The 23927-nt window shown below is 32.9% G+C and overlaps 1 protein-coding gene and 1 non-coding gene across 4 annotated transcripts; one reads left to right on the top strand and one right to left on the bottom strand.

The window, feature by feature from the left end:
- The first annotated feature begins 3330 nt into the window (after positions 1-3330).
- CRC (Plant-specific transcription factor YABBY family protein) lies at positions 3331-6345 on the top strand. 3 transcript variants are annotated; one of them, XM_086454117.1, is made up of 7 exons: positions 3335-3920; positions 4368-4499; positions 4849-4948; positions 5061-5109; positions 5455-5530; positions 5897-5953; positions 6056-6335. In XM_086454117.1, the coding sequence occupies exons 1-7, from the start codon at positions 3852-3854 to the stop codon at positions 6059-6061; spliced, it is 489 nt and encodes a 162-aa protein (XP_086310243.1). In that variant the 5' UTR covers positions 3335-3851; the 3' UTR covers positions 6062-6335. The 3 variants fall into 3 exon arrangements, with proteins under 3 accessions (XP_086310246.1, XP_086310243.1, XP_086310244.1); XM_086454118.1 differs by having other exon boundaries at positions 3338-3920; positions 4852-4948; positions 6056-6332; XM_086454120.1 differs by lacking the exon at positions 5897-5953 and having other exon boundaries at positions 3331-3920; positions 6056-6345.
- Positions 6346-11372: 5027 nt separating this feature from the next.
- Positions 11373-11446, bottom strand: TRNAI-AAU (transfer RNA isoleucine (anticodon AAU)). The gene has a single exon. It is a non-coding gene; the product is annotated as a tRNA-Ile (tRNA).
- Positions 11447-23927: the final 12481 nt, after the last annotated feature.

Raw genomic sequence — 23927 nt, 5'->3', positions numbered from 1 at the left:
CAACAAATGCATGACTGAATAGGCGTCTCAGATGTGATAATTATCCTTTTTATTTTTCTCACCATAGTCATGTCTTCAAAATTCAAATCCAAATTAAGAGAGGAGGATGGTAAGAGAGAAGAGGTGGGAAAGACCAAGAAACAAATAGGAAGGGAGAAGGGGAATAACATAAAAAGATTATTTTCTTTAAAGAATAAATTGAAGGTACATGGTTGCAAGTACTATCTTGGGACAGTAAGAAGCATCCACATCGCCACTATAACATGAGAAAGCCAAATTAAGAATGACACATGTCGCATTATCCATGTTGGAGAATTGTCTCGACTAATTAATGAGTAATTTGAGCTAAGATCCTCACATGTAAATTCTTGAGTCCTAAAAATGATTAGACCAAAGCGATACGTAGCAAAAGAAAAACACTTTATTAAATACAACTGAATGAACATCCTCACAAAGGTAAGATTACGTTAACCTATAACATAATTTATGTGAAACTTAATAGAATATCTTTAAGATTCTAATTATAGTAGAGTTCTAAGGTCAATTTGAAATGACGTCACATTAAAAGAGTCTTGAATCTATTTAGAAAGATTAAAAAGATAAGATTAAAAAGGTTTCTTGATAGAAAATGATACTAAAACTACATAAAGATTGGCAAAATCTTTGTTAAGAAAATTGTCAAAAGAAGGATTTTATGAATCTATAAATAAGAGCATAAATACACAGATAAAGAATTTTTGACTCATTCTTGAAGTCAAACCCTTTTATATTTCTTGTTAACTTGATTGTTGTAAGGTCTTGATTTGAGAATCCCTCATAAATTTAAGTTTTAAGTTTTTTTACCTACAAGAATTTTATAAAAAAGAAAAAGAAAAAGAAAAAGAAAAAGAAAAGAGATTTCAAAGATTTCAAAAAGAAGAAAGACAGATGAGTATGTGAAGCAAATAGTAATTCATGCGTTCAAGCGGTGTTCTTCAACCATGATCTAGGAGTATCTACATACATAATTTATAATAATTTGGGCATCATTTTGTCATATAGATTTGAAATTCGACGATTCCAAAAACATTGAAAAGAGGACTCTGAGAATTATGCGACAGAATACCAAACCCTCATTCGTAAATTAGTGAAACATTTCAACATTGTTTACCCCTCTGAATTCTAGATGTGATAGAGATTGAAGAATGAGAAAAATCAAAATAAACAACCATCACACACACAATCACTCACTCACTCTCTCGATCTAAGATTTCTAATCAGTCATACCTGATATGGTTAAAGAAGGGGTGTCCTTACATCCAGTTATTATGCCCAAAACCGTTAATGATCCAAATCTTTTGAGAAGAGGGTCTCGCTGGGTGGAGAGGCGGAGACAGACCTCTAATGTGGGCCTTGGGAAAGGTGTTATACCAATTTAGAAGGTTGAAGAGAGGAAGAGTAGAGACATCTTATTTACATGTTTGGCAATCAAAGAATCGTCACATCAGCCCCTCTCTCTACCCTAAATTCAGTACTGATTAGACACGTGAATATCTTACCTCCAGTCGTTTTCCATTTCCCACTCATTTCAAGTATCTCTCTAATCTCTTCGTAGAGACCATCCTCTCATGATTCAGTTTCTCTTACTATGTTTTTTTTTTTCGAATTTCTTGTTTATATCAAAGATTTTTTAAGTTTGGATCCACTAACATCATGATTGTTGGACCCACAATGATAACCACCTTCTAAATAAGCATATAATATGATATTATAATATAATATAATATAACATAATATAATTAATTGATGATTTTAAGAGTTAGACTTGAGCAATTTCATACTACCAATAACATAGAAGGTGAAGAAAATTTGATTTGAAACTCTTGTTGAAGACCCTAAACCCAAAGATTATAAATCATTAACTAAAGCTAATTTATGTGTAAGTCTATTGATGGGCCAATGGGCTAGGTGCATACACATTGCTAAGCAAGCAAGATCAGTGGTGAATAATTGATAGGTGATGAATGTGGATTTTGAACTCAGGTAGTAGTACCAACACTCACATATTTTAATCAACTGAGCAATCTTTCACCTTCAACGTCTAATTAATGTATCATGTGGTACTTGTCAAATGTTCATAGAAGTATTATTCCACTTTCACTATCTCAATTCATATTCTTTTCGGCCTTCTTATAAGTCTTTTAGAACTTTTTAATGTGGACTATCCTTCTAACCGAGACAGTAATCATTCTTAATTAAATGTTCTTAGACCATCTCAAGCAAGTTTTTTTTTCATTTTACTTCTACATTTATTCAAATGCGTTTATTTTTAATTTTATCTTTCTTAAATTTTTCGCTCATCAATTTCAATATCCACATTAGTAAATGCTGGTAGGAATTGAATCTACCCATACGTTATCATCACCCATAGATACACTCAATTTATTAACATGATGCTACCTAACTAACCATCATTAAACTTTATAAGTAACTATCAACTTCATGAAAGAAATTTGTAGTGGCCAGGGCCTCCCTCCAAAAAGGGAGATATTTTAAGTTCAAGCCCCCTCGTTGATCACCCATAGGGATTTATCCTAGTTTACATGATATCTGCATGATAACAAAAAACGACGTTTTTTGAAGGAAAAAAAATGTGTTTAGAACACAAATTGTACATTTGACAATTAAAACGATAAATAAGTTATTTGATACATAATAGAATTTGGTGATTCATAAATATAGAAATATGTGATAATATCTTGATGTTATCATCAATAGTGCCTTATTTTGAACAAAAGAAATGTTGATGAGAAAACAATTTATTTATTTATTTTGCATTATAACATGTATAATTATGTTTATGTTATATTAGAAATATAGAATAAATTAAAATAGATATCCTATGGTTTCTTTCTCGTTTTCTATGTTTTTTCTGAAGTTTTTTCCTTGGAATAATGTTGAAGTGACCTCAAGATTGTACCTCATATCACACATCCCGATGTGTAGGAACCATAGATGCTTTTTGATTCGTACACACTATCACGTCAAGATGTGTGATACGTGGTACAATCTTGAGGTCACTCCAACACAACTCTTTTCCTTGTCGTTTTAAATCCGTACTCCAACTTTCTTGACTATGGGTATGTGTGGCTTGTGGAGCATTAATTGCATGTACTTAGGGGATTTGAATGATATATGATGCTCTAAGAGATCAGTTTTCTCGCCCTTGCTAGTCGGACTTGTACTATGCTCCAGACATCCCTGTCATTTAAAAAAAGAGATGATATGACACTCTCCTTTGACAAACGCCCCCGCACCCCCATCATAGAATCGTAAAAAGATTTATGATTATGTGTATCCCGAGACAAATGAGGTTATGTGATTGGGGAGTCATATTATCACAACTCTTAAAAAAAATGATGAATTTTTTTTTGGCCATTTGTAGGATTGTGAACCCTAGGGTCCTAGACCTCTCACTTGGGTGGATAAAGGTGTCCAAAGGCCCCCACAATATTCTCCCTTCGAGGAATCCAAGTTCTAACAGCCAATCTACACCAAGGTATACGCGCTTGTATTATTGTACTCAGTGATCATCTTCAAGATATCCTGCAAGATTGGATTTTATAACTCTGATTTTATCTGTCACTGTCTGCGTCGCGTGGTAGTTTTGTGGTCGTGCAACCCATCACTGTAATTTCTGCTGGAGTTATAACAAGTTTAGTAACCCTAGATTTTCTTTTCACATCCCCAAAACTTACCTCCATAGGAAACCCTAGATTTCCATACACTCTTCAAACTTCAAAAGCTCAAACCATCTCTTTCTCATCTCACATACTTCACTCTCTCCTTCTCTATTTCTCACGGAAATCTCCATGGATTTCTTTCCTCCCTCAGACCATCTTTGCTATGTTCGCTGCAACTTCTGCAAAACTGTTTTAGCGGTAATTTACGGAGAAACTCATACTTCTTATACCTAGCTATATTCAACTATGTAGAGAAAGCAAATATATAGAGAACTACATGAAAACAAATCGAAGTTTTGAGAAAACTCATTTCTTCTAATTTTTGTTTTTTTGTTTTTTTTGTTTTTTAACATACAGAAGCAAAGATAGAGAACTATATGAATAGAAATCAAAGTTTTGAGAAATTTTTTTCCTCTAAATCTTCTTTTTTATGGAGAAATTACCCTCTTTATAGATTTTATGTTAAGAACATTGAAGAAAACTATGGTGGGTCTTACTTAAAACAAGAAGATCTGAAAACCCATTCTTGAAGTAGCCTTTCAAAAATTAAATTTCACGTTAAATATCAATAGTTTTTTTTTTTTTTTTCAATTGCAACAAGAATCTAAATTTAGTTAATATTTTGTTGGTTATTTATTATTTCAGGTTGGAATCCCATGTAAACCATCCATAGATACTGTGACTGTCAAATGTGGTCATTGTAGCAATCTTTCCTTTCTTAGCACTAGGCCTCCACTTCAAGGCCAGTGTCTAGATCATCAGATGGGTGGTTTTCAGGTTAGTCTCCAAATTCCAAAACTAAATATTTTCTTTGAAATTAACAATGTTGTCTCCTGAGCATTAACGGTATGGGACTTGGTGTTCCCATACTTATTTTTTTGGTGTCAAATGTTTATCTTTCTTATCTCTCTTTTTGAAGTTTTGTCAAGTAATTGAGATAAGAAAACATGAAAAATGCTTAAGATCCTAACTTGGATAGACCATCAGTCTTTGTTTCACCCTTGTGGACTTGAGGGAAAAGATCTTAACAAATAGATCTTTGTTTCATTCATTAAAAGTGAAAACTAATAACATAATCACTTGCATACCCTTTTCTTACAATCTATATTCAAATACATCCTTTTAGCAGGGTTTCTGCACTGATTATTGCAACGGCCAATCATCGTCGTCATCATCATCAACATCGAACCAGCCGATGAACCCGAAAGAACCTTATGTTGTTAAACGTAAATAGCTTCCATTCCTTTCTCTTTGAAATAGAATTGCACTTCTTATAGTTAATGTCATATTCACCATTTTTCTCACATTTTGTTTTGTTTGTGATGGTTTGTTTAACAGCACCTGAGAGGAAACACAGACTTCCATCAGCTTATAATCGATTCATGAAGTGAGAAAAAGAAAATATTCCTACCATTGTTTATGTTTTCACTACTAGTATTACTGTCTTTGCTATTAGTACAACTATTGATAATTATTATATATTATATTCTTCTTCTACTACTAACACTACTACTTTGTTCATCAATGTAGAAAAAATAATAAATCTATACAATCTAATTTATCTTATTGATGCCAATCCTAATCTCTAAAATATATGTTGAGTTGCATCATAACAATGATAGTGCATCTCATATATATTATTACATTGCTCCTAACTTATTTCCATCATCCCTAACTTATCTATGTCAGTCTCATGGGAATATTTTCTTGTTTATGATTCTTTATCTTGAAGGGAGGAAATACAAAGGATCAAAGCGGCCAATCCAGAGATACCCCACCGAGAAGCATTTAGCACTGCAGCCAAAAATGTAAGTCTCTAAATGACTTAGATTTATCGTAAGATCTTCCAAAGAATGTAATTTTAAGAGATATTTATGAAAACGTGATCAACTTTTGACAAATTTAGGATTCTGGCTCACTGTTCATTTTAATTACCAAAACGTGAAGGGGCAATGACAGTTTTAAAGTGACAATTTATCTTTTAACTTGCAAAATTGTCACTTTAAACCTGTGAAATAGTCACTTTAAAACCTCCAAATTGGTTACCCGTTCACATTTTGGTAATTAAAATGAACAATGAGCCAGAATCGTAAATTCGTCAAAAGTTGATCACAAAATAGTAATTTACCCTAATAATCTAGGCAATTTTTGTTTCCTAATCTGGTTAATAATAGTGGGCTAGGTACACTCCGCATTTGCCGCCTGAATCAGTTTCTGTGAACAATAGGAATGTAAGAAGAAATATTTATTCCTTATCAAGTTTGAAATCTTGCAAATAATTAAGTTGTTATAAGAGGTTTAAATTGTTACTTTTGCGGATTTGGATGGTGCAGGATTGAAGTAAAGCAATTGCGATGGAACACTTTGATGATTCCAAGCGCAATTAGATCCAGATTTTGAGTAAACAGCAACTATGTTGTTTGATTAGCTTCTCCTTCAAACTCTTCTCAATCTTTCAAAAAATCCTTCAAACTCTTCAATCTCATTATGTTATGCTTAATGAAGTTTTTTTTTTCTTATGGATTATTGCATGTTTCTACTAAAAATGGGGATTATGAAATATTTAACATTTCTCAGAATTATGTTTTTGTAGTAAAACATGTTTAGATATTTTATTTTGTAGGAAATATAAGGATATATATTTCTACAAGCCTCACTCCTATGCTCGACATGTGGTTCACTGTCAAGTCTCTAATGCTTGACATCTAAGGTGAAATCAATGTCCAAATTTGTAAATAAATTGACCAAAGAATTTAGAAAATTTTAGAAAATGTTTAAATTTTAGGATCAAGCCTCACTTCTATTATGATTAAGGTAGCAATTTGACATTAATAGAGATAAATTCAAAATGTTTCTAGTTTAGAAGTCTTTATAATTAATGATGATATAGAGATTGGATGCATTGCAATAAGGTGCATATGGGATAGACCATATTTTTCTTTTTCAGAAATAGTAGAATTAAATTTTGAGTCGTGATAATCTGACAACGCCATGTGGCACACTTGATCGACTCTCCGGACGTGACAAGTTTGGGAACCTTAGATCTGTATGCCTCAGGATTCACAGTTCCCTCGGGATACACATTTTTATGGGGAAATGCAAATTTGTATCCTGATGTGTACAGATCTATGGTTCCGAACTTGTCACGTCAGGAGAGTCTATTGAGTGTGCCACGTGGGGTAGTCAGATTATCACGATTCTTAAATTTTATATTTGGATTAGGTTATATGATTTTCTAGAATAGAATTGATTTAGATATCCCTTCTAAAGTTGTTTCCCATAGCTTTGTGATCCTCTATCTAAGCTCTTCTTAAGCTAATTGTAATTCATCGAGTTTTCAATCTCTAAGATGGGATGGTATATCAAATTTTAAATGGTATTACCAACTGCAATAGGCATGAAATGGGTGGGACCTGACCCCAAATCTGAGTGATCCAAAAGCCAAGTTTAATAACTTAGTAAGATTTTAAGCCTTACTCACAACGTGAACAAAGCCTATATTTAACGGTTCAAAGCCATCAAATTTCATAAAATTTGACAGACCAAGGCATCAAAATTTTATTGTCAATTTTTTCTTTTCAACGGACCAAAACCATCTAATTAATGGAGGATGGGAGAAATTTGATGGCTCTAAACCGTCGAATTGGGGAACATAAAAATTTTCAACTGTCATGGGCCATCAAAATTTGATTTCTAAAATTTGTGGGGTTTGGCCCGGCCAATTTTCATGGCAAAATTTTTAGTTTTCACGTAGTGACTAAGGGTCGTTTTGCTCAAATGGATTACCACATTGGCAATCCAAAACACAACCCTCTAGATTCCATGGAAAAGCAGATCCAAAAAATGATCATGGTTTTGGATGCCAAAAGTTGAGCCCAAGGACCCTTAGTAAGGGTGATATCCTTACTAACTTAGCGAGGCTTGTAATACTCTTACTTTGAAAAAAAGTGACTTGAAAGATTAAGCCCATTAATTAAGGAATTTAATAATTATCTCATAATTAAGGGGATTTGAAAAGATTCATTTCTCTAATCAGGTAAACTCATTTTTGATTCTTTCTTGATCAATCATGATGTCATATGGCATGGAAGGTGCACATCTCTACTCTAACATACCAACATTGAATTAATCATGTTCTTGCAGCCCACTCCTAAGCCTATTGATAAAGCCCATGATTAAATGGGCCCAAAATGTGTATCTAATGGCAAAAGGAGATCTGAATTAAGGTAAGAATAATGATTTTCTGACTCCCCCCCTCGGACCTACGCTGCCATCACAGAACCGTAGATCATTTGCCTTGGGATATGTAGAACCATAAATCTTTTTCTTGTGTATCCCGAGGTAAATGATCTACGGTTTTGTGATGGGAGTGTCAGATTATCATGACTCTTAAGATAATGGTGAGGCTATAATTAACACCTGGATTGTGCTCTTCAATTCGTTCTCTTACGATATATAGTTGATGAGACTCACACCTGCTTTGATGGAGAATATGTATTCCCTCTCCTTGTACACATACAACAACACCAGAGATTTGCTATTTTGAAATTTATGTCCAAAGTTGATGAACCAATGGCATGATGCCATGTGTATTAAATGAGCAAGAGTGATTGGTTGGTAGAAGGTTGTTAAGCGGTTTATTTTAGTATTTTTTGGTACACATGGCACGCGTGGTTTAGGTTTATGATCCATTGACAATATTGTGAAGTACGTAGTAGTTTTAGACACAACACAATCCCATTGTTGCATATGAAAAACTGGGCCTATGGTCCAAGCTAGGCCTTGAACTTCAACTGGTTTACCAGGATTGGACCTCAACTTGGATATATTTGGGCCTATTAGATCCACATAAGAGTCTAAAAATGGGCCAAGCTGACCATACTATAGTTTGGGGTCGGGCGTTTGTGGAGTTCTAGAATTTCATTATTATTAAGCACTTAATAACTTGCTTAAGTCATGAACATAAATTCTATTGTGGGGAAACTAGTTTATGTAGTTCAAAGGCATCATAGTTGATGTAAGGGTCAAACTCTTGCAAACCTATATTCATTAAGGATTCGGGCATTCTGAGGCACATTCTCCACTGGGCTCATCTTTTTTCGTCAGATCAACCATGGATGCTTGGATAGGGAAACCGAGCTACCACCCATCTTTCCCTAACCAACTTAAATGAGAAAATCACCAATATACCATAAAAAGGAGGAAGCCTAATTTAAAAGACGAGCAATTCTTGAACTTTGCTCACCTAAACTCTATGCAATTCTCAGCACATCTTTGATTTGTGATCCAACTTAAGCATCAATGAGTCTTTGGTAGGCATCACACTTGTTTCATAATAATAACTTCAATAGGAGAAGAACTGCGCCTTAATGAAAATAAATTTTTATAGGACAAATATATATATATGGTCCCATATGGCATCTAACGTTAATTAGGCAGCCAATGCCTTTGTCCTATATGGGTTAGAGATTACGGAATAGGCTGATTTTTTTTTGGGGAGATCATCCTCACAAAAAATCAGCCCAATTTGAAAATTCTAACCCCATCAAAAGTGGTTTAGAATAGTGGGTCGTTGATTTTTTATCATTAATTTGTAAACCATTTTTTATGGGATTAGAAGTTTCAGATTGGGCTGCTTTTTTTGTGAGGATGATCTCCTCACCATAGAGATCATTCATGCATAAACTCAACTCAATCTGAAACTTTTAAGTCATATTGGACAAATTTTGACTCCCAACAGTGGTGTCTAACGTTGCTTACCGAACACTATATCACTATATATATATATATATATATATATATATATATATATATAGGACATGTAAAAGAGCCAACTATTTGACAAATGTGTTTTGCCCTCATGAGTTAGAAGTTCTGAATGAGCTAATTTTTGGTGAGGATGATCTCTGTGATGAGGGGATCATCCTCACAAAAAATTAGCTTGTTCTGAAACTTCTAACCTCATGTTTATAAGTTGAAGAATCGTGAACCGTCCTTTTTTTATAAACTACTTTTGATGAACTTAGAAGTTTCGAATTGAGATGATCTTCTCATCATAGAGATCATCCTCACAAAAACTTAGCCCATTCTGAAACTTCTAACACATATTGGCCCTTGAACATGAACATATATATATATGCTTGAGACCCCTTATAGTTGGCCGACTGAAACTTGGTCTACATAGTTTTAAAAAAAGAAAAATTACTCAATGGTTTCTAGCGCTAACTTTTCTTTTTTATTAGTCCCTAACTTTTAGAGGTGAGCTAAATAGTTCATATAATAAATTCCCCCTTTTTAATTAGTCCTTGGACCCTATTCTAGACATTTCTCACATTTGAAATATTGAAATTACCCTAAGCATTCAAACTCATCATTTTTGTCCAAAAAAATTTGGATTTTTAGCATCCTAGTCAAGTTTTGGAGACGCCATTTCGATGAAAAGGATTTGAGAAGGAAGAAGAAGCCATTTTTAAGGGGTTTTTAAGCATTTTGAAGAAGTACGTAAAATAATAGGGATTTTCAATTCTTTTGCTTTGTTTTTAGATAAAATCAATCAAGGATGGTTCTTTTGGCTTGAAATCATTTGCACAAGTCTTTACATAAAGTTTTAAGTAGATCTTTCCATGTATTTTAGTTGGAAAAACTCAAGAAAATGAAAACATGTGGGTTTTATAGTGTCGAGGTCAGAATTTTTTTTTTTTTGAGTTCAATACTTTTATTGTTGAGTTTGAAATATTTTTAAAAAAAAGAATTTGTCGAGCTCATCAATAATTATTGTCAATCTCACCAGTTTTATTTATTATCAAGCTCAACAATTTTAATTATTGTTGAGCTCACCAATAATTATTGTTGATCTCACCAATTTTATTCATTGTGAGACTAATTTCAAGTTACTTGGGAAAGACATAATCATGTTTTCAAGGCTAAAAACCAACAAAAAAAAATTCATTTATGTTACTTGCACACCATTTTTATGGCTTATGGTGTGTTTCTGCTAATAACACCTCATGCTTTTTAAAAACACCATTTTAGGCCTTTCAACATTGATGTATTTTTTTTATAGGATATATAATATTTCTACTTACTACACACCACAACAACAATGCAACAAAATAATTTATTTCTTACAAAGTATTTAAAGCCACAATTTTGAAAAATTACTTTTCCAACTTAGATATAAAATGATGATAATGTAACCACCTCTAAAAAGGACTCTAGACTTTAGTTTTCTATATTTGACCTTAGGATAGATTTAGATTGTAGTAGAGACCAACTCTTTAGTTGCTTGGTTTGCTATCCAACACCTTCTGCAATCTGTAACTTGACTCCTAGCCCATTGTCTCTCACGTGTGGACTGCTCATATCAAATTTGAAGTCATGTTAACCTCCCAAACACCTCAGAAATTCCCAACAACAACACTCTTCAAAAAGTGTCAACATGCTTTAAGTTCAAGGACTGATTAAAAAAGAGGAATTTACTAAATGGACTAATTAGCTCACTCCTAAAAGTCGAGGACTAATCAGAAATTAAAATTAGCTTTAAGGACCATTAAGTAATTTTCCCTTAAAAAGATGACAAGATTTAGAACCATAAGCATACATGTTTGAATGATTTGGTTCCCTCCCCAAAAAGCACTTCAACAACAAAAGTGGCCCATGCAGGTCTCGAACCTGCGACCTTCGCGTTATTAGCACGACGCTCTAACCAACTGAGCTAATGGGCCTTCCATAATGTATTATCATTAAAATTTTAATTGACTAATTTTAGACTATGTTCAACTTTTGAAATAGATGACACGCCTCAACCGTTGGTCTACTCTAATATATTAATAAAGGCAACCTAAATACCCTTATTGACGAATGAATTTTTTTTTTGCTCTTCCAAGATTAAGAACATTTCTGTTTGAGTCATGCTGGAGTGATCTCAAGATTGTATCTCACATCGCACATCTTGACGGGAAACTGTACAAGAACCATAGATGATTTTTCTGTTTTCACGTTAGAATGTGCGATGTGAGGTACAAACTTGAGGTCACTTCAGCATTATTGTTTCTTTTTTTCATTGGTAGATTACTCAGGGATAACTTGCTGGCCCATGTTGCACTTTTCATATCCTTTACCAGTAGCCTTTATTGTTAAAATATGGTACACTCGAAGCTAGGAGCTATAACTCATATGAGTGGTGCTTCCAAAACAAAAACTGATGTGATTTGGCTTTTAATAAGTGCGCAAATGAATGATAAAAACTGTTGGAGCAATATCAAACTGTAAAATGGGTGCCCACCACTATCATCATTATCATCAAAGCCTTATTCTAAAGATGTGGGGTAGGTTAAGCTCAAACTTATATTCGGCACGTGAAATACTTAATTATAATTTTTTGGGTTTATTTTTATTTTTATTTTTTATCTTTTTGTGGGATTCCATGATTATTTACTTTTAAGTGCTTTTATCGTCTTTCTCGTGTGGGCCTATCTTTCACATGGAATTCTATTGTTTATTTATTTGTTATCTTTTAAAGGTTGTCGCCCCCCTCGGCTGTATTTATTTCTCCTAAAATTTCTTTCTGTTTGACTACCCAATATCCCTGTAGACAGTGGACCGAGCCAGTATCTAGGTTTTGCCTAGTCCATAGACAATGGTCTTGTCCAAGGACTAGTCCTGAGGCATGTGTAACGCCCTACAACACACGCACCAGGTAAGTGAGGGTGCGCCCTCACGGGTGGCCCTAAGGAATTAATACCCATACTGATTATTGAACTCACGACCTACGGGCATTAATTGCTTATGGGTCCGAAATTGCCATTGAGCCAACTACTTAGGGTTTCTCCTAAAATTTATTGTCTATAAAAAAAAAAAAAAATGCTTGTCTAGCTTGAAATATTTGTTAATTTTGTATTGTCATATAGTGGATGTGTATATATTTATTTTTTTTGCTAAGAGAAATTATATTAAAAAACTAAACTAAGAACAACAAAATAACTTAAATTACAAGGCGGGTATGAAGAAGCTTCAATCTGTCCCCCAACAAAGCTTGCTTGGTGAGCCAAGGAAAGACAGATAAAGAATGGAACTACATGGGAGAATTTCAATATATAACAAACTTGGCTAATGCACCTTCATGAGTATTGAATTTTCCAGTTGAAACAGGAGAGATGTTTCTGAATCTGAAAAATATGATGTTGAATTATCCAGGGCACTCCTTCTCCCTTGATTCATTTGATTAAGAGCAAAGAATGAATCTCCACAATAACATTGAGATCCTTAGGCTGTGTTTGGATTGAGAAAAATGAAGAGAAGAGAAGAGAAGGGAAGAGAAAATAAATGAGTTTCCCTCCATTTCTCTTATATGGATTGTTAAGTGGGGAGAGAAGAGAAAAGAACTAGAGAGAAGATGAGAAAAAAAAAGGTGAGTTTTCTCTCTCCAAAAGTCGAGAGTAGAAAAGAGAAACCCTTTTGAAATATTTTATAATTTCAACTAGACCCCTAAATCTCTTTTTAAGGTATTTTAAAATTTCAAAGTTGTCCCTTGTTCTCTCTTGTCAATCCAAACATGATGGAGAGAAATTGAATTTCTCTTCTCTTCTGTTCCTTCTCTTCTCTCTACTCTCAATCCAACCATATATTAAGAACTTCCAATGCATGAAGAAGGGCTAAAGATTCAGCCACATTATTAGAGCCAACCCCAAAAAAATCTCTGAGAATAAAACCGCCTCCACTCGGACGAGGATTAGGATTACTCGCACCATCCACTTTTATAGAGATGGAATTGTGTAGATATTTATAGAGATGTAATTATGGGGGACTTTCGAGATTTGAATAATGAATATAGATATGTTTCCAAGTAAGGCTCTACATCTGTTTGTATACTACAAATCATTTGTATTGCAAATGATTTCCACCGCAAATGTTTTACGATAAAAAATTTACTATTGCTTGGTTACCACAAGAAAATAAATCTCTCGCGAAATCATATTTTGCGATTGGTTGATATTTGTGATGCAAATTTTTTTGCAAGAATTTCTATTCAAAATAGAACTTGAAATTCGACCTCGTCAAATTATCCAAATTACAAAAATACCCTAAGCACTTGCTACATTAAGATACATATGAATTTACAAAAATATCCCTCTAAATTGTATTCTAACCTGAATATTGGAATTACAAAATATACACATCATTAAAGAAATTAAGTAGCCCAATTCCAAAAATACCTTCAATACTTATTACAATAATATACATATGAATTTACAAAAATACCTCCATAACAGCCATATTTTTGCATCAACACTAATTAGAGGGTATTTTGACATGTATCTTCGTGAATTCAGATGCATGTTATTATAGCAAGTAATGAGGGCTATTTTTATAATTTAACATTTTCTTTGATGATGAGTATTTTTATAAGTTCAGGGCGCAATTTAATGAATTTTTGATGGTGGGGTTTTTCATAAATTTACTGGATATTGTTGCAACATGTATTGGGATTATTTTCGTAATTTGTAGTTCAATTAATGTCTTTGATAAGGGGTATTTTAGTAATTTTAATATGCATAAATTGAATTCAAATAATTTTGCAAATGATTTGCGGTACTTTTTGTGCGACAAGTCATTTCCTGAAATATATTGAGAATTTAAGTGACCCATGCAATATTTTTTGGCAATGCAAATTATTTGCCTTATGTAACCAAGCACCCATAAAATTGATTTTAGTAAATTATTTGCATCTGCAAATGTTTTGAAATACAAATGATTTGCGAAGAAAATTTTACTTTTGCCTTGTAACATATGGGAAATCTATTGTGAATCTTTTTTTGTGTTTGATTCGTATTTACAACAAAAAAAATTGTTGTGGTTTCTTGTTAAATAAAATGTGAAAACAAGTTAAACTTACTCAACCACATAAAAGAAATTATTCAAATTTCAAGTATACCCTCAATACTTTCTACACTAATATCATATGAATTTATAAAAATATTTCTATCGGAAGATATATTAACTTATATATTGGAATTATAAAAATACCCATCATCAAAGAAACCATTCAAATTACAAAAATACCTCCACAATGAGGGATATTTTGTAATAAATTGAAGAGGAGTATTTTTGTAATTTTATATGTAAGTAAATGTTATGATGAGATGTATTTTTGTGAATTCATATGCATGTTATTACAATAAGTATTGAGGGTTTATTTTTTAATTTAAAAGTTTCTTTGATGAGGGGTATTTTCATAATTTCAATAAGCAATTTAATGTGTCGAGGAGGGTACTTTCTTTACTTTATGTGTTTATTGTTGTACTAAGTACAGAGGGTACTTTATACTTTGCTTGATAAGGGGTATTTTAGTAATTTTGATATGCATAGATTGGTGTCAAATAAATTCTAAAATGATTTACGGTACTTTATTTGCCTCAAATCATTTGCTGAAATTTCTTAAGAATTTAGGTAATCCTTGCAATTTCTTTTACAATGGAAATCATTTCCATTGTGTAACCAAACACCAATAAAATTGATTTTTGAAAATTATTTGCATTCACAAATGATTTGCAACATACCAAGTAAGGCCTTAGTGTCAAACATTCATCCTCATATGTACGTCTATATACATGCGTGCTTATAATCATACATCCATACATCCATACATACATACATACATTTCTTCCTAAGTCATTGCATATGTTTCCATGAACTCAAAAATAACTTGTAGAAGCCTATGCCATAAATTTCATATAGCATATGAGGTAGAGAAAATGATGTCAAATAAGAGACATATATTAATTTTGATAAAAGAATATTTGAAAAATCTGTACAAAATTATTGAAATATGATATAGCTTACGGAATACGTACCTCTACCACTACAAGTGAATCCTAATAAAACAATATTAGCAAAATCTAAAAAACTATCAAAATATTACCAATCATTGAGATTCAATGATAGGGATTTTTTAATTTTTTTTTTTTGGGTATTTTTTTCATTATAGTTTCAGATGACTACTAATATTTGATCTTGACATGGAATCCAAATTTTCGATTACATCAGTATCACAAATAGGATTAATTTTCTTATAACGAACTTGAAAAATCCTTAATCTTACTAAGTAGATCTTTGTTTTCAAAAAACCCGCATGGCCCTGTTTTTTCTATTGAGACCATCAAAGCGCCTAGGCTTTACCAGCTTTAATTGGAGTTTAAAAAATTTAGGGTTAAAATGATATTTTTATGAAATAATTTTGTATAAATTGTATTTTAAAAGGTATTTAATCAATTTTAGAACATAAGAGATTTCTAAAAAATTAGCTAAACTTTTGAAGTGTATCTAAGATTAAAAAGAACTAGTAGGTGGTGTGTGCAAACACAAATGTATGGAACAATTTAGGATTTATGCACGACTAAAATTACTTCAAAAAATTAAATTTTAAAATTTTGAAATAGATAATCTTATATTTTCCTATTTTATCATTTAATAAATTTTAAAGATCCTTTTGTAATTTAAAATCGTAACTTTGGCTATTTCAAAGACAACATTAACTAACGTATAGGGTTGCAGTAGCCTTATAGAAAACTAAAAATTAACTAACGTGGTAGCCTTTTAGGGTCGTAAGATTGTAATTTTATTCATTTTGACAAGGATGACCTTGATAATAATAAGTTAGATGAATAGGTCGGAGTACATTTGGACTTCCAAATTTTGGTTTCAACATACACTTATTCAGCTTAATCTTATTATAATAACAAAGATTTGTGAGGGACATCTAATTACTTCATTATTTGTGATTAAATTGTTTTCATTTTTCTTATATATTAGTTGTATTGACTTACATATTGTTCTATGACATTTACTACATATAGAAAATTAAAACATTTTGTTGCTTAGACCCCGCCAAAGCCCTAAGGAGGTCGACCGCTTAAGTCCCGCCTAGCACTTTTAATTAACAACCTTGAGGTAGATGATTTGTGTCAATTTCCTTAGTGATGTCCACTAGCTCTTAATGCTTCCCTATACATGTTGTGGCGTTTTGGCTTCCATCACCTAAATTTGCAGTTCTCCATAAAGAGAGTGTCGTACATAACTAAATTCATATGGCATCAACAAACAAGTAAACAAGTTTGGATTCGGAAATTATTTGGCGAGGTCTATTCAAATTAATTTGAAAATAATCATAAAATTTCCAGGTACAAAAAAATTGTAGTGAATTATTAGTTTTTTAAATAATAGGTAATTTTTTCGATTAGATGCCAATTTTTTTTTTGTATGAACCACTTTTTCAATGATTTTTCCAAACATATTTTTTCTCCAAGTTGGGATTCAACCAATTTTACAACCTCAAAGCTACCTGTTTAACATAGGAATAATGATATATGAGATATGTGAATTAAACAAAACGAATGTTGGGTGTAGAGGCCAAGGCATCCCTCTAAAAAGGGAGAGATCTTGAATTCAAACCCCCTCATTGGCCAACCACATGGATTTATCTCTATTTATTTGGTATGTTTGGTTTGTGGGGTATTGCATGCACTTGAGGGATTTAGGTGAGATATGATGCTCTAAGAGGCTAGCTGCCTTGTCCCTACTAGTCGGGCCTACGAGTTTAGGACCCCATCACATATATATAGGCGGATTATGTCTTTATATTTTCATAATCAAATAATTAAATATATTTATTTCACTTTAACGTGTGCCCTGAGGGCACACGTTAACAAAACCCAATAATTAGTGCTGAGGGTTGTGCTTTGAAAAACAATATCTCTTGACGTGAAAAGGTATATTTAAGTGCTACCATGTACCTAATTCACTCGCAATAGTAGCTTAAAGATATGATTATTCCTTCTTATCGCTTCGAGTGAATCTCCATCAATGTTTAAAGTGCATTAATATTCCTTTCTAAATAATTGGGACTCAGAGAGAAAAATAAATGCTGGGTAATAATAAGGTACACATTTGGGTTTTGGAAAGATATAGTAACCTAAAATGATCGAAATGCCCTTGTCTTTGTTTTTTTTAACTGCTCCTCTAGGGTAAATTTTTTATTTTTATTTTTTATTATCGTTTGTAATCTCAAGATTCTATCTTCTTCAACCTTCAAATCATAAGAAACATGAAATTTTTGGGAAGAAAAAACAAGGACCTTTTGGAAAGATGGTGAAAACTATGTGTGGCTGATGAGGCTGAAGAGGAATACAAGTCGCATTAAAAAAAAAAAAAAGGAAAATTGCCCAAAATATGGGAAACAATGTGGTTTTCTTCATGTCTTTGTTTTAATGGATTATACCCTTTTGATGTGGTGGAGTAATTGATTCTGCAAAAGTGACTCATAACCAATGTTTGACTAAACTCACTTTATATCTGGTTTTAGTGGGTATGGGGCACTAAGTATGGATGAAAATGCACCAATCACCATATACCCTTTTGTATTTATAGTAAAAGTCCAGAAAAAAGTGATAGTTGGTCTACTTACCATATTAAGCATTCTTCCCACTTGCACATTGAGGGCTCTTTTCATCACAAAAAATAGACATATATATAAGAAATAAGAAATATATGAATAAATATAGGAGGATTTGTACAAGAAAATAAGTTTTGTTTGCAGTGCAAAATCCCAACTAATTGTGTTCTTTTCTAGATAAGATTTTCCTAATTATTTTTTTATGGGAATAAGTTTATATTGTGGTTGTACCACATGGTTGCAGTGAAAAATCCCAACTAATTGTGTTACTCACCATGTATTTTGCCTCGAATAGTTGGAAAACGACAATACACAATGTTAACCCACATTCAAGCCGCTAAAACGATTGTTACTCCAAAAGGAGGATGATTTAGGTTTGCTACATTAGGTCAACAAAACAAAAGACTCATGTATCAACACGGTAGCAAGTCTTCAATAATGTACTTTTTGTTGTTGATAATTTTGAGTATCCTAGACCCCATTTTGAGATGGGATAATTAGCCCTTATATTCACATGTCTTGACCCAACAAAAGTTTTCCATCGTGCAACAAGGTAAGTGAGGAGGTCACCTGATTTTGAACACACGATTAGAGGGACAAAACCCCTAGCACTAGTTTTTCCACTGAGCCAACCTCTTGAGGGAACAAGAAACGATGTTATTAGATAATCAATTCTATTTATATTAAGAAAATCAATTCTATTTATATTAAGAAAATCAATTATCTAACTGCCTTTTTAACTTAGATAATTATTGGTGAAATTTTGAGAGATCAAATTTATAGATGATGGTTAATGACTTAGAAAAAAAAAATTAGAATTTCTATTGGCATGTAGGATGTTAGCATTCCTTTACATGACTTCCTTCACCTGAACCAATTGTTGACTCGATTGACTGATTGACTCAATGCCAACCACATCGACTGTTGTGTCAAACCATTCTAACGCACAAACTATTCCGACACTAAGTCAAATATTGAGTATACAATTTTTTTACACTAATTTTTAACCTTAAGATTCTATCGACGGAACCTTAGATTTTTTACCAGATTCAATTTTAAGATTTTTTCTATTTCTTTAGCTTTCAATCATCATGAACATGATAAGAGTTTAAAGTAAAAGGTGGTGGGATTTTGGATTAGGGATCCCTAATCTTCAACCATAAGATTAATTGTACTTAATCTTCAAAATTTCTTTTACCATTCCTTCAATCCTAAACTTCTATGTTCTTTGTCAACCTTTAAATCTCATAAGCAAGATAGGATTTTGAAGCAAAAGTGGTGGATAAAAAATTAAGGCGAGACTAAAGACGATGTATTGAAGATGAGTTTCAATACAATCAAAGTAATATCATTTTCATTTTGATCGGTTGTAATGCTTGCAAAAGAGATGCAGAGATTAAGATTAAGAAATGGACTTTGGGTAAGTCGAATTCGTTCCACAGGGACAACGAAGATTCAAATATTCATTCGATTAGAAACCAAAACAAAGCTTTGAAACAGATTGATTTAAAAACAAAACTGATTTGTTGCACAAATAATATGGAAATAAACTTGCAATTCTATTTAAAACAGAAACTAGAGGTTGAAGATAAAAGAAAGGGAGATTAGAGAGTTCAATGTAGCCTTCACAAACTATCCATAATGTAGATCAATTCCAAGAATAACTCAATCCATGTAGCAAGTCATTGCTCATGGATCGGAAGGTGGAGCGGTTTAATTATTAAAGGTAACCAAGAGACATTCATGAAAATTCAGATTTAATTGAGATTGCCTAGCTTATATTCAGATTCTTCACAAAGCATAGCCGTTCTTGAGCTTATCTAAGTAATGGCTATCAAAGTTTGAATCAAAAATATAAGTAGATCATCTAATCAAAGTAGAATTTCTAGAATAGTAAACATGTAAGCAAAATAAGGAATTAAAACTACATTAGAGGGATAAACTTGCTTCGGCATCATTGATCTCTCTAAAGAGGATCTAGCCGATCATCGCAAGGATCATATTGCAACAATACTAAAAAGCAAAGAGAAGATGGGAGAAGAAGATGAAGATGCAACTTGATTCCTTCTTGAATGGATCTCTCAAAAGAGTTACAATAGAGCCAATGGCTTACTCTTGATGTTCTCACTACACTCAAGATCTCACCAAAAGGAAAAATTACAGAAAATTAAAAGAAGAAAAAAATCAAAACTTATGAAACAAGAGAAGAAGAGAAGAGCCCCCAATTTATAACATTTGTATTCGGGTAATCGGGTCAACTTTTCGGACGATTTGCTTCGAACTACCCAATCAGTTACAACCACCGAAGCTTCTAGAAGTTTCTGTAAAAATCTCGAAGACAAATTCCTCGAGATGACCTCGGCGCGGTCATGCCTAGCCGCGGCGCGGTGACGTGGCGCCCAAATCGACCGAGATTTTTCTGGAAACTTCCTTTCGGCTCGCATATTGTAACCATAGTTGTTACACCGTTTGTTGATTTCCAAATATGCCCTTTTTACCTGAAATTAGTAACAAACTATTGTTAGCCATATTAATTTGGGATTTAATAAAATTTATTATTATTTTAAGGGAACTAGTATTTATACGATGGTAATCTCGATGAAATTACGGTCCTAAAGTGAGATTATTGGGACCTTATCATATACCATAGAGGTTGATGATCTTGAAAATGTGGACCTCTAGGATATTTTTTTTATTAGTCTATTAGAGAAGGCTTTAAGTTAAGGAGGGTTGTCATCAGCTTCAAAACATCAAACTCAGCAGCATCTGAAATATTCACCAAATGAGTAGAGGGATAGGTTTAAATCACTTCAAAGTTCAGACTCGTTTCTTTACTAACATGTTTTAGTCAATTCGACCAATTATATTGAAAAGTTCATGCTGTTTAAAAAAAAATGAATTTTTTGCATTTAATCGACTCATAACCCAACCCAACCAGCCTTCACCCAACCCAAATTCATGGACAATGCCATTGCAATTTTCCAATCTTACACCATAATCTTAAAGTAAAATAATAAAAACATATGATATATGGGTAGCGTTCAAGGGCAAACTTTTTAGCAAACTTTTTGGCAAAACATTTTTTAAAACATGGGTTAGAGGTTTTGGAATGGGCTGATTTTTGGTGAGGATGATCTCTACGGTGAGTGGATCATCCTCACCAAAAATCAGCCCATTCCAAAACTTCTAACCCATGTTTACCAGTTGAAAAATCGTGGACCGTCCATTTTTTGTAAACTGTTTTTGATGGGGTTAGAAGTTTTGAAATGGGCTGATTTTTGGTGATGATGATCTCCTCACCATAGAGATCATCCTCACAAAAAATCAGCCCATTCCAAAACCTCTAACTCATGTGTTTGAAAAATGTTTTGCCAAAAAGTTTGCTAAAAAGTTGGCCATTGAACGCCCCCCATGATATATATATATATATATATTTGACAGCTATAACACTTTATTACAAATTATTTAAAAGACTATACACAAATAGTGTCCCGACAATCTCGTACAAATGTCAGATCGTTAAACCCTAAACGTGTCGCAGTGGTGTCAAAGTGAACACGCCGTTGTGCTTTACTTTCTGACGCGTGTGCATCTATTTTTTGACGCTGCAATCGTACGGAATTCACCGAGAAAGTTGGATAGGTCATAAGCATTGATCGCGTTCGCCGTCAGTCTGCCATGTTTCAGGATATTATGTAATTTGGCTAACCCGAACTCGACACGTATCTGACATTTAAGGACAGATGGGTACTTTTTTATTTTTTATTTTTTTATTTTCTGTTTATTTATAATTTCCAATGCAGTTTACGTAATCGTAGTTTGTACGTTACAAGATAAATTCCCTCGCTTTTTTTAATTAAACTACGAAAATACCCTTCATTAGGGTTTCTAAGTTGTAACCAATAAAATCCTTTTTCTTGTTTATTATTATTTTTTTAAAGTATTCCTAACTTTTTTTTTCTGGTCCATAAGTTGGAATCATAACTCATTTTCCTCAGGATACACAATTGCACATATTTATGAGGATGTGTAAATGTGTATCCCAAGGCATAAAATTTATGGTTCTAGCATATGTCACGTCAAGAGAGTATTTTGTATATGCCCCATGAGAGAGTTAGATCATTACAATATAATTCATGAATACTTCTCTAACTTATAAGCAATCTCCATGCTAAAGTTTAGATGAAGAATATCAAATTCTTTGAAGAAGCCATTAGTATTTATAAGCGATCTCCACTTGCTTTTTAATTAATTAGATCGTTTCGAGTCGTAAGTTAGCTAAATGCTTAGGAAATTTTGAAAGATTACAAACTCTAATGCTCTGATTATCATAATAAGGTAATCCCCCCCCCCCAAAAAAAAAAAAAAAAAAAAAAAAAAAAAAAAAAAGAACATGGAAGATCTAGATGTATGTGTAAAAATAAGAAATAGTTACATTCATTTTAATCTTAAATGAACTAGGTTAACCCAAGCCTTATCCCACTTAACCTATTATTAAATATAACAAAAACTTAGGAACAATATGCAACTCATCTATATCTTGGAAGATAATCCGCCCAATCACATTTATTGTACAAGGCTACACTTTTTATACATTGAATTTGTCATAGTCAAACAATCAAAAGAGTTTAGTTAATTTTCAGAAATATAAGTAGGCACACTAATTATTGCTTGTCAATAAGGGAGGTAGAAACTAATCTTTTTTTGAAAGATAAGTGGGCACCGGATTTTTTTTTTCTTACAGTGCTCAAAGAATTTGGGATCCTGCAATCACATGAGCCAGGGGTGGAGCTAGGATTTTCTTGTAGTGGGGGCAAACTATGATTAGTTGTATAGTTGAAGAAGATGAATGGAGGGAGGTGAGGCTGTGGGGGCAAAAATTGGTGGGAGATGAGGGTGTGGGGGCAAATGGGGAGAGAGGTGAGGGAGTGGGGACAAATGGGGCATGTAATTAGTTGAAAATATAGGGGTGTCTCAAAGTTCTGTGGGGGCAATTGCCCCCACCAGCTCCGCCCCTGCACGAGGCCATGTGTATTGAATGACAAACCCAATTTATAAAATTACCCTTGTTATGTACAAAACTACCCTTGTTATACTTGGCATGGCTCGCACAAAAGAGTCTATGAGCACTGTCAACAAAAATCCACACTATGGGCACCTTGATCTGTGTTTTCAAAGAGGGGGGTAAGTAAAAGAAATGATGATTTAGACATATCTTTCCACATTTTGGTGAATATTTGAGATAGCCATATGTTTTCAATTTGATGGCATAATGCTTGACATTATTGTACCATGAAATACTAATTACAATTATCTAAAGGTGCTAAAAACTCTTGATTCTCATCCAAAATTCTCTCACTTTTGATGTAAATTATTTTTAAACTATTTAATATGGTCTTGAATTTATTATATTCAACGCACCTTTGACTTCTTGTTTGTAGTACGTCTTTTCTGCCAAAAAATCATCATCTTTTACTTCTCTGACACAAAATTCTATTTTGTTAGTTAAATTTAATGCACTCCATGACTTAAAAAGTCTCTGCTTGCACTCTACTAGTATGATTAGAATAAAAAGTAAAAAAAAAGATATTTGGGATGTACAAGTTAAGTAGCCGATCTTTCAAAATAAAGAGTGAAAAAAGGGGGATTTACTAAGTAGACCTATCTGTTGCAATTTTATTATAAAACTCCCTTACTTTATCAAATTTCTTACGAACAAATCTTACTTTATGAATTAGACTAGCATGACTAACTTA

This window comes from Akebia trifoliata, chromosome 9 (assembly GCF_017979445.1).
Source record: "Akebia trifoliata isolate Shusen 1 chromosome 9, ASM1797944v1, whole genome shotgun sequence".
Taxonomy (NCBI): Eukaryota; Viridiplantae; Streptophyta; class Magnoliopsida; order Ranunculales; family Lardizabalaceae; genus Akebia; species Akebia trifoliata.
Note: the sequence above shows the minus strand (reverse complement) of the source record. Positions and strands in the feature narration are given on the sequence as shown.